At 57.1% G+C, this 10353-nt stretch overlaps 1 protein-coding gene across 1 annotated transcript in view; it reads left to right on the top strand.

Annotated features, from left to right (window-relative positions):
• LOC114484809 (zonadhesin-like) overlaps positions 1–9926 on the top strand; it is a 15261-nt gene extending 5335 nt beyond the window's left edge. The window contains 18 exon segments of the mRNA XM_055082236.1: positions 303–467; positions 800–891; positions 1075–1153; positions 1245–1391; positions 2101–2372; positions 2659–2743; positions 3238–3456; positions 4141–4325; positions 6599–6638; positions 6641–6739; positions 6909–7025; positions 7565–7803; positions 7897–8042; positions 8601–8744; positions 9118–9172; positions 9174–9226; positions 9349–9518; positions 9644–9926. Of these exon segments, the coding sequence (XP_054938211.1) occupies positions 303–467; positions 800–891; positions 1075–1153; positions 1245–1391; positions 2101–2372; positions 2659–2743; positions 3238–3456; positions 4141–4325; positions 6599–6638; positions 6641–6739; positions 6909–7025; positions 7565–7803; positions 7897–8042; positions 8601–8744; positions 9118–9172; positions 9174–9226; positions 9349–9518; positions 9644–9816 (2480 nt within the window). The 3' untranslated portion in view covers positions 9817–9926.
• The last annotated feature ends 427 nt before the right edge of the window (positions 9927–10353 follow it).

The following is a 10353-nucleotide window of genomic DNA, read 5'->3' as shown; positions in this document are numbered from 1 at the left end:
AGAGGCCACAACAGTGAGAGGCCCGCGTACCGCAAAAAAAAAAAAAAAAAAGTCTGAATCCAAAGGACAAGATTCTGGCTGCTTCTGAGAGGATGCCGCGTTTCCTGGGCGGCGCCCTTGTCCTCACCCAGACCTGCCAAGCACTTCTGGAAGGAACCAAGGCCTCAGCCAGTCGTGTGATGGCCCATCTCAGTGCCGGCTGATCCTCGGCAACTGTTAGGGCTCCCCAGGGCCGGGCTCCCTGCCCTCGCAGCCCCTATCCCTGTGCCATCCCCCCACTTTCCTGGCCTTTTCCTTCCCAGGTGGCTTCTACATGCTCCTGGACCCCAAGAATGCAAAACCAAGGCAGAGATCTGCCCTCCTGAGCCCTCTGATCCAGCCCTTCCGCTGCCTGAGCCTGTCCTTTCACTACACCCTACATGGCCAGTCTCCTGGTGCAGCCCTCATGGTCTATGCTTCTGTCTTGGGTGAGAGTGACAACGTCATGGCATTTACACTGTCCTGAGGCTCTTCTCCCAGGGTTGGGTTGACGAGGAAATGTGGGGGCATCTCTCGGGGTCTAGGGAAATCTGGGATACTTGCAAGATGATTCTGCGGAGTGGAATTTGGGAGTGGAAGGCACAGGGTTCTGGAAAAATAGAAGCGCCGGGAGAGTGAGAGAGAGAAGGACCTGCTTGCACTTGGGGGAGGGGAGTCCACTCCAAGCAGGCCCTCTGCTACTCACCCTTCTGAGTATAGGTTTGAAGTCATTTTCCAGCCCCCGTCATCTCACTGCTCTCTTGGGTTCCTTCCATTGTAGGCAGCATCCGGAAACACACACTCTTTTCAGGACAACCCGGACCCAACGGGCAGCCTGTTTCTGTGAATTACACAGGCCAGGGACAGATTCAGGTACAGAGGAGCAAGAGGTCAGGTCTCCGTGGACATGGGAGGCGCACCTGTTATTGACAAGGATTGAAGGTCTGGGCCCTGGAAGCCGGGTGCCTGGGTCGCTGAAGAGAGTAAAATCAAATGGAGGGAGCTGAACATTTGGGCTGTTTCCTCACTCCTGGCCCCTTCTCCCTCTCTCTTCAGTTCACCGCGGTGGGCGTGTTTGAAAAGATCCCAGAGCCAGTGGTGGCGGTGGATGCAACCAGCATTGCTCCCTGCAGGGGTGAGAGCAGCTCTGAGAATGGGGGTTGGGGATGGGGGAGGAATAGAGAGCATGGCCCAGATTTCTCACGGCTCCCATTTTGATCCCCCAGAGAGCTTTCCTCAGTGTGACTTTGAAGATGAGGCCCATCCCTTCTGTGACTGGGTCCAGGCATTACAAGATGGCGGACACTGGACCCAGGGAAGTAAAAATACGCTCATCCAGGGCACAGGCCCCTTGGGAGTCTCCCTTAATGGAGGTGAGGAGATGGAGGACCCCTCAAGCCAACGAGTTACTGAATCTGCTCCCAGCTAGGGGGTCGACTGGCGTGATTGACGCAAGATGTAGGTGGCAAGGATCAGCCAGCGGGTGTTTACTGGGAAGCCGCCACGGGGCCAGAGCTGTGGAGGCGACAGAGGTAGAGTGAGTTGAGGATTCTCGTGGTTCTGGGGTCACTTGAAACCCGCAGAAGATCCAGGTATAGTGCTTCATTGAGCCCAAGGCCTCAAAATCCACTGGGTCATTTTCAGTCAAGACATTTACTGGTGCAGCCAACAAAGGAATCTGGGTTGCTGGCTTGGTTTTCCCTTTCTTTTTTTTTTTTTTTTTTTTTTTTTTGCGGTACGCGGGCCTCTCACTGTTGAGGCCTCTCCCGGGCCCAGCCGCTCCGCGGCATGTGGGATCCTCCCGGACCGGGGCACGAACCCGTGTCCCCTGCATCGGCAGGCGGACTCTCAACCACTGCGCCACCAGGGAAGCCCTTCCCTTTCCTTCTGATCCTGCCTTCTTCAGTTAGAAGTCTAAAATGAGCAGAGAAAAAAAACAAAACAAACAAAAAACCCACTGCAATGTGGGGAGTTTGGGTGTCTGCATCAAATCCCCATTTGGAAAGCAAGATGTCGCTCAAGAAGGCACCAGACTTGTCCTCTGGAGGTTTCTCACCTTGCCTGTTCCCTTCTTTTGCCCAGAGGGTCACTTTGTCTACCTTGAGGCTGCCAAGTTCTCCCAGGCAGGCCGGTCTTTCAGACTGGCGAGCCGGACCTTCTGTGCCCCGGGTGCGATCTGTGTGCAGTTTACCTACCACATGTATGGCCTCGGAAACGGCACGAAGCTCCGGCTTCTGCTGGGGAGCCCTGCGGACGGTTCCCCAACTTCTCTCTGGGAACGAGTTGGGTCTCAAAGCGCTGACTGGCTGAACGACTCCATCACCGTCCCTTCGGGACGTCAACAGCCCATGCGGGTGAGAGACAGAGAGAGTCGCTCTTTAAGTGTCACTGTGAGGCCAGGTGAGGGGGACATAACGCCTGGGATCAGGGGGCACAAGCAGGGCCGAGAGGCTGGGACCACAGCAGAGCAGAGGGCGCTCTGTGTTCCCTGTGAGGCTCTCTGGCTCCTGGAAGGGGCCCGGGCCCCCGTTGCACTGTTGAGGCCACAACAAGGCGACATCTTAGCAGAGGACAGACCCTCTGCCCGGAGAGCCGCTGAGTGGACGGGCATTCACTTTCATTTCTCCCTCGTACCTTCAGCCGATGTTTGAGGCCGAGAGGGGCGCCAGCACTGCCTTCGTTGCTGCTCTGGGTTTCGTCTTGATCAGTCACGGGACCTGTCAAGGTAAGACAAAGCCCCAGGTCCCGGAAAGGGGGCCGTGCTCCAGGATGACCACCTCTCAGGCTTCTCTGCGTGAGCTGCTTACAATGCAAGCCCTCTTTTGTGCTCAAGTCCTCTTTTTTGTGCTCGAGTCCTCACGCAGCTTTGTTTTCTATATTCTGCCCACCCGTACCTTCCCAGCCCCATCAGAACGCTTGCTCGAGTGAATGTGACTTTGATGCCGTGGATGTCTGTGGTCGGACCCCTTACCTAGTGAATGGTGATCCTGAAGGGAAGGCCGGTATCCTATTTGTTATTTGTTTCCTGTCCCCGGCGCAAGATCAGACACGTGCTGGGAACGGTGCTTGTCAGCGTTACCTGAGTGGAGGCTGGGGCGGGGGGGAGAAGGAGAGGTGTGAATGAGTCACTGCTCTGAGCGCACCCATTCCGATCGCATGTGAGTCAAGGGGGTGGTGGTACGATTCTGACTAAACTCCAGGGGTTTATTTTCTTTGCAGGACCTGCATCAGTAGCGCCTCCTTCCAAACCTCCCGTTACCCGCACCGGCCCTCCTGAAACCCCTGTCTGCACGGTCCCCACTGAAAGGCCCACAGTTCCCACGACACCCCAGCCCAGCCCAACTCTTGTACCCACCTGGCCAACAGTTTTTGTGATGCCAAGTACCTCCATGACCACTGTGACCCCGGCCACCACTGCAACCCCGAGACCTGCCCCAGGTTTGTGGTGGAGCATCGGACAAAGAGCTGAAAGTCCGAGACGGTGACGAGGAGAGAGGGCTGGGGAAACGGATGCCTCCGGTAGGAAACTGCCGTCTCAGAGGAGAGAGGAACCAGACACGATGACTTTAGAAAGAATGATGAGGACGAGCCTGAGTGACAGGGCCGGGGGCGGGGGGTGGGCACGGGGGACCGGGAGTTGTTGGGAACCAAGCACTAGACTTACTGTTGCTTTTTTTTAATTGAGATATAATTCACTGCCGTAAAAATTCCGCCTTTCAAACTGTACGATTTGCTGGTTTTAGCATATTCACAAGACTGTGCAGCCGTCCTCACGTTTCCATTTCAGGACATTTGCATCACCCCATAAAGAAAGCCCGTACCCGTCAGCGGTCACTCCCATTCCCCCCACCCCCCAGCCCCCGGCAACCACGAATCTGCTTTCTGTCTGTTCGGTACACTTCATACCGTGGAACCATATAATCGGTGGTCGTTTGTGACTGGCTTCTTTTTGCTCAGCATATGTTGTTGTCAAGGTTCATCCAGATTGTAGTTTGTGTCAGGACTTCCTTCCTTTGAATGGCTGGGTAACATGGGCCTCCTTCTTCAAGAAGAACGGGAGTCGGGGGTAGAGGGGAGACAGGAGGAAAGCCGGGGGCTTGACGGAGGCTATTTTCCCCTCAGGGAGCTGCCCGCCGAACGCCCACTATGAGCTCTGCGCCTGTCCAGAGTCCTGCCAGAGCCCCACGCCCAACTGTGGGCTCCTTTGCAGGCCCGGCTGTGTCTGCGATCCTGGCCTTCTGTTCGGCGACTCCCGCTGCATCAATGCCTCTTCCTGCAATTGTTTCTACTTCGACAGTTACCATAAGGTGAGACCCCAGGACGCCCAGCCTCTCTGAGGGAGACTGCGAGCCGAACACCTGGGGTCCAGCGCCACCTGCTCCCCAGGTGACATGAATTTGGATCCATGGGACATTCCCAAGGGGTCAGCTCTCGGGCAGCTGTGACACGGTGGTGGACTCATTCATTCGGTGTGTGTTTTTTTTGCCTTAGTTTTATTATGTTTTTTTCTTGGCCACGCCACACGGCATGTGGCATCTTAGTTCCCTGAACCAGGGATTGAACCTGTGCCCCTTGCAGTGGAAGTGCAAGAGTCTTGATCACTGGACCACCAGGGAAGTCCCTCGGCTATGTTCACACAATAAATACTTGTTAAGCACCTGCTTTGGCCCAGCCTGACACTAGGCTGTGCGGAAGATCCTGTCATCCCGCGGCCCTGTCCTCGGTGCTCCTGGAAGCTTTGATATTTCTGTATTTCTCCATCCTGCACTGGCAGCCATGATGCATTAGACCATAGACCAGCCAGGTGGTGGAGGGCCCTTATCTCCATCCTGAGGAAAGTCAGGGGTCCCTGAGTATACAGAGAGCCCTGGACACTGAGTGTGTTCAGGCATTTTCAGGGCAGAATGAGGCTTTCCAGAACCTTCTTCCAAAGGAACTTGCAAATTTTGATAGGCTAGGTCAAAGGAGAGGAGATACTGTTCTCGTCTCTCCTAATTGATGCCCATCCCCATCCCCCCGGGAGATGCTGGTGGAGCGCAGGCTCTGGGCCAGCGCTGTCCAAAAGGGATGGCGTGCAGACCTCACACAGCATTTACTTGTTCTAATAGCCACATTTAAAAAAAAAAAAACAAAACTACAAGGAGGGAATTCACTGGCGGCCCAGTGGTTAGGACGCCACACTCTCACTGCTGAGGGCCCGGGTTCAATCCCTGCTTGGGGAACTAAGATCCCACAATCTGCGAGTGAGGCCAAAAAACAAAGAAAAGAAAAAAAAAAGTACAAGGAAACAGGTTAAGTTAACTCCAGTCATCTACCCGTTTTAGCATGTAATCAATGGTTATCAATATCATTTACGTACCCTTTTTTTTTTCCTACTAAGTCTTCAAAATCCAATGTGTATTTTACACTTACAGCCTATGTCAGTTTGCACCGCCACATCTCAAGAGCTCAGTGGCAGGTGGCTGGTGGCCATTGCATTGGACGGAGCCGCCCGGGAGTCAGGCCAATCTGAGCTCAAATCCCCGCTCCGTCACTCGTTTGCAGAGCGACCCTGGGCGAGGTTCTTTCTTGACTTCTTCACATCTGTTCCCGTATCCATAAAAGGGGCACACCAAGATTTTGTACCTCATTAGGTTGTTGTGAAGGTGAGATTAGATCCTGACACAGAGCAATTACTTAATGAATGCTCATTATTATTGTTAGCAATTTATGGTAAGTTTCTGTGACCTGTAAATTAAAAGTTCAGTCAGCTATTCATTTGCATCCAGTTCCTCTTCTCAGCTCCGGCGTTCTCCCCGTGGGGCGTCCGAGTTTCTTGCTTGCCTCTTCGGGGGCCCTTTCCTCCTCCAGCCCTCTTGACCCGTCTCCCGGGCGTCCCTGCGTCAGTGCTGGGAGCAGCTTCAGCTGCAGCCCGGGTAGAACTATCTGTCACAACCATCAGTACCAAGCATCTCTTGCCTCTGCTCCGGGAGACACATATGAACTTATTGTATGTTCACTTATGCACTCAATAAACGTTTATTGGGTACCTTCAACCCTCTAGGCATTGGGGTCACCACGAATAGGGCATGTCCTTGCTCTCCTAATGCTGTCAGATTCCGGGGGGCACATAGGAGGTTGGCTCGTGCTTTCATTCAGTAAAGTATTTATTAAATGAGAACTCTTTGCCAGGCACTGTGCTACGTGTTGGGGCCGAGATAGTGAGTAAAGATAGACATGGTCCCTCGCAGGGGCGCTTATCAAATAATCACAAGGATGAATATAAAAGTGCAATTGTGGTAAGTCCTGGGAAGGAAAGGTACCCAGAGGTAGTCAAGGAGGTCTGGAGAGTCTTCCTGAGAAGGTAGCAACCCTTGAGCTGAACTCCGCTAGTTGCACAGGACTGGGTTAGAGAGAGGGAGAGGGACACGTTCCAGCACAGCATGTGCAAAGGGCCTGGGTTGAGCAGGAATATCTGGTAGGCGATGAGGAGAGGAGTCTGAGCAAGCTGAGGTCTGCAGGAGGAGAGGGGACTACAGCACGGGATGACAGAGTCTGCCCGGGAGCTACGGCCTCGTGACTCCGGCCCCCTTGCCCTAAGCCAGGGACAGGGGGGTTCAGCCCCAACTGCACAGAACGTTGCCCTGCCAGCCTGGCAGTCGGACGGAGCGCCAGCCCTATACGTGCGGGACACATACAGTGTGCCAGCTGAAGAATGGCCAGTACGGATGCCACCCCTATGGTGAGACCCTCCCCTCAGGCTGTTCCCACCTGTCCACGTGGGTGTGACACCAGGGTCCTCATCCCTCCCTCGACCAGGGGAGCCCGGGCAGGCCACTGGGCGGGTGAGGTGGGCCCTGGGGCCTGGCCTGGTGAACCAGCTTCACATGTCCCCGGTGTCCCCTCGGCAGGCGCTGCCACCTGCTTCATCTACGGAGACCCTCATTACTTCACCTTCGACGGGAGGCACTTTAACTTCATGGGCAAGTGCACCTACATCCTGGCCCAACCCTGTGGCAACTCGACAGGTAGGACCCTGGAGATGCCCCCCCACGGCCTGGGCGTGGGGTCTGAGATCAGAAGAGCTGGGCATGGGGTGCACTGGCTGGCAGGAAAGGGCCAGAGCCGCTGGCAGGGGCAAGATGGGAGCAAGGCCAGCGGTAGAGCAAGGGATGACACGTCCATCCCCAAGCAGGACTTTGTGAGGACCAGACTATGGGGAAAATGCGGGTTAGGACTCCTCTCTGTATCCGTCGCTTCCTTGGCCGGCTTGGACTAGGGCGCGCCTGGCAGAGGAGGTCCCCGTCCCCTGTGGGGACAGATTCGCGGCACACAGCCCCACGCTGTTCTGGACGATGCCCCACTCCTGCCAGGGTCCTTCCTCCCCTCTTGAACCGTAGAGCCGCCACCTCTGGCGGTTTATCCTCCAGAGGTGGAGGATAAACAGTTTATCCTCGAAGGGCGCAGGGCGCAGGGCCCTGCCGGTTGGGGGTGGCACCCTCAGTGGGCGCTCAGAAAAGCTTCTGGAATGAGCCCCTGGGCGCTCTCCACCCCTCTCCCCGCCCAGAGCCATTCTTCAGGCTGACGGTGAAGAATGAGGAGCGAGGACAGGAGGGCGTGTCCTGCCTCAGCAAGGTCCACGCGACTCTGCCCGAAACCACCCTCGCCCTGCTCAAGGGCAGACCCATGCTGCTGAGTCTGTTCTCCACTCAGCCCTGCAGGGCTGCCGGCCTCGGCTGTGGCCTTGTCCCGCCCACCTCCTCCGGCCTCCCAACCCTCCAGAGCATTCCACGTGGAGCAGAAGAGGTCATTAGCGTGGCGGTGGGGATGTGGGAGTCCACTGGGGGTCCTCCTTGACCGCCGGATCTCTCTGTCTCCTCCCTCGGCCCCGCCTTCCAGGTTGGGGGTCAGCGAGTCACCCTCCCAGCCATACCTTCTAAAGGCAGCTTCCTGACTCCAGGTGGGCGATTTGTGCAGCTGCAGACGGCATTCGGTCTGCGGGTGAGATGGAATGGTGACCAGCAGCTGTCTGTGAGCGTGCCCGGGTGAGGGGGCGACCCAGCGAGGCAGCTACCACTCCTCCCACTCTGCCCCTCCCTCTCCCGGGACCCTCCCATCCCTGGCCCCTGCCATCCCCGGCCCCTGCCATCCCCGACCCCTCCCATCTCCGGCCCCTGCCATCCCCGGCCCCTCCCATCCCCGGCCCCTGCCATCCCAGGCGCTAATTCTCAGTCGTGGGTGGGAGACACCTAGCTCAACGGGCAGGCCTCCCTTTGGTTGAGGAGGGGGAGGAAATGGTTTCAGGGCAGTGTGATAGTAGCAGGATATATACACAAGGCTTTGGGAATGTTCTAGAAGGAGTTGCTAATGAGTCGCGGGAGCCTTCAGAAGAGTGGTCCCTTGACGGCAGTCTTCAAGGATGAGTAGCTCCCCAGATGGCCAAACCAGGGAAAGAAAGACTATAGAAATAGTGACCAGTCATTGCGAGGGAAAAAGTGGAATGTCTTAGGGCCAGCACGAAGTTTGTTACGGCTGGAAGATGAGGTGTGAGCAGGAGGGGACGAGGGGACCTCCTCCTCCTGCCCCCCCCCGGCCCCCCGCAGCACCTACTCCAGCACACTCTGCGGTTTCTGTGGCAACTATGATGGCGGCAGTGGCAACGACAACCGGAAGCCTGATGGCAGACCAGCGCGAGATGAGACGGAGCTGGGTAGCAGCTGGCAGGCCTCGGAGGATGAGGACCAGGAGTGAGGACCTCCCCGCCTCCGTCTCCGCCCTCCTGCTCCTTTGCCCCTTCGAGGAACTAAGAACCCCGACTGGCATCACCCCTTTTCTCCTCTCTCCTCTGCTGCACACCCCCCCGTCTGTCACTCTTCTCCCCGCTCCCGTTCCCAGCAGAGTTCATTGCCACCGCGTTCACCCCCAGCCCCACCGTCAGTCAGTCATCCCCAGGCGATTCTGAACAGCCCCGCCTCTTGCTCGCCCGGCTCCAGGTTTTCCCACCTCTTGGTGTTCAGATGTTGTCCACTAGGGGGCGCCGAGAGCCGGGAGACTGCTGGGGCGGGGTGGGCGTGGAGGTGAGCCTCCGTCCTTAGGGCGTTTGGGGTGGGTCTCTTCCAGGTGCCAGGAGAACCAGGCATCTCCCCCATCTTGCGACACTGCCTTGCAGAACACTTGTGTCGGGGCCAGAGTTCTGTGGACGGCTCACGGTCGCTCACGGAGCTTTTGAGTATGTGCGGGGCGCGGGGCGGGGCGGGGGCAGGAAGGGCCATGGCGGGGGACCAGGTCCTCCGTGGCAGGAAGCGGGAAGTTCTGCCCCCTCGTTCCTTCTGACCTGGCCTCTCTCCTCAGGTCCTGCCTGCCTCACCTCAGGGCCTCTTCCTCCTTTGACAGCTGCATGTTTGACATGTGTAATTTCCAGGGGCTGCAGCAGATGCTGTGTGCCCACATGTCGGCCTCGACTGAGACCTGCCAGGATGCCGGCTGCGTGGTGAAGCCCTGGAGAGGACCCCAGTTCTGCCGTGAGTTGTACCAAGATGCAGGGCCCCTTCCTTCAGACGCAGATGCGGTGGGGGGCCGGCGGCACCTGAGAGTGGTGGCACAGGCTGGGCGGCGCCCTGGTGGAACCCCTTTGCCTCCACACTAGGACAGGGAAATCTGCAGAGTCAGAACCACGCGCTGAGAAAATCACACGGTCACCCGCAAACTCGGAAAGCCTTCCCAGGGTTTGCTCCCAGCTGTGGATTTTCCGGGCAACATTTTCAGCCTGGATCCAGCTTGGTTTTGTTACCTCTGATTTGGGCCCTGACTACACTTTGACCTCTCTTTGCTCTATTAAAGTCTTAATTAAAGCTCTTTGGGGAGAAAAAAAAAAAACAAAAAAAGAAAGAAAGCTTTCCCAGCTACGTGAAGGTACGGGTAATGCAGAGCAATGCCTACGTGTGTAAATGCACACCCAGGTCAAGGGAGGCACACGTAAAATACACAGAATGTGCATACGGCACAGGCCGGTGGGTGGGGTGGCGCGTCCTGACGGCCCAACAGGTCCCGGTCATGGCCCAGCCCTCTGGGGAGCCTGCTTTGGGGCCTTGATGGGGCACATGGGTCCCCTCTGCTCCCCTCCACCCCACACAGCAGTGCTGCTGAGGCTGCCCTGGGCCTGCCTCTTGGCGGTTCCCTGCAGGCCCCCTTCCAGGCCCAGGACATGGGCAGTCACTGTCTTCTTCTCAAGATGCGGCGGAAGCCTCTAGCCGCTGGCCTTCTGAACTCTGGGCCGGGAGCTACCTCTTTCCTCTTTTCCCCATCCGGCCTCACGTGTGCTCCGCCGCTCTGCCAGCACTGGCCTGTCCACCCGAC

This window comes from Physeter macrocephalus, unplaced genomic scaffold (assembly GCF_002837175.3).
Source record: "Physeter macrocephalus isolate SW-GA unplaced genomic scaffold, ASM283717v5 random_46, whole genome shotgun sequence".
Lineage (NCBI taxonomy): Eukaryota > Metazoa > Chordata > Mammalia > Artiodactyla > Physeteridae > Physeter > Physeter macrocephalus.
The sequence above is the reverse complement of the archived record's forward strand: the minus strand, read 5'-3'. Positions and strand labels throughout refer to the sequence as shown.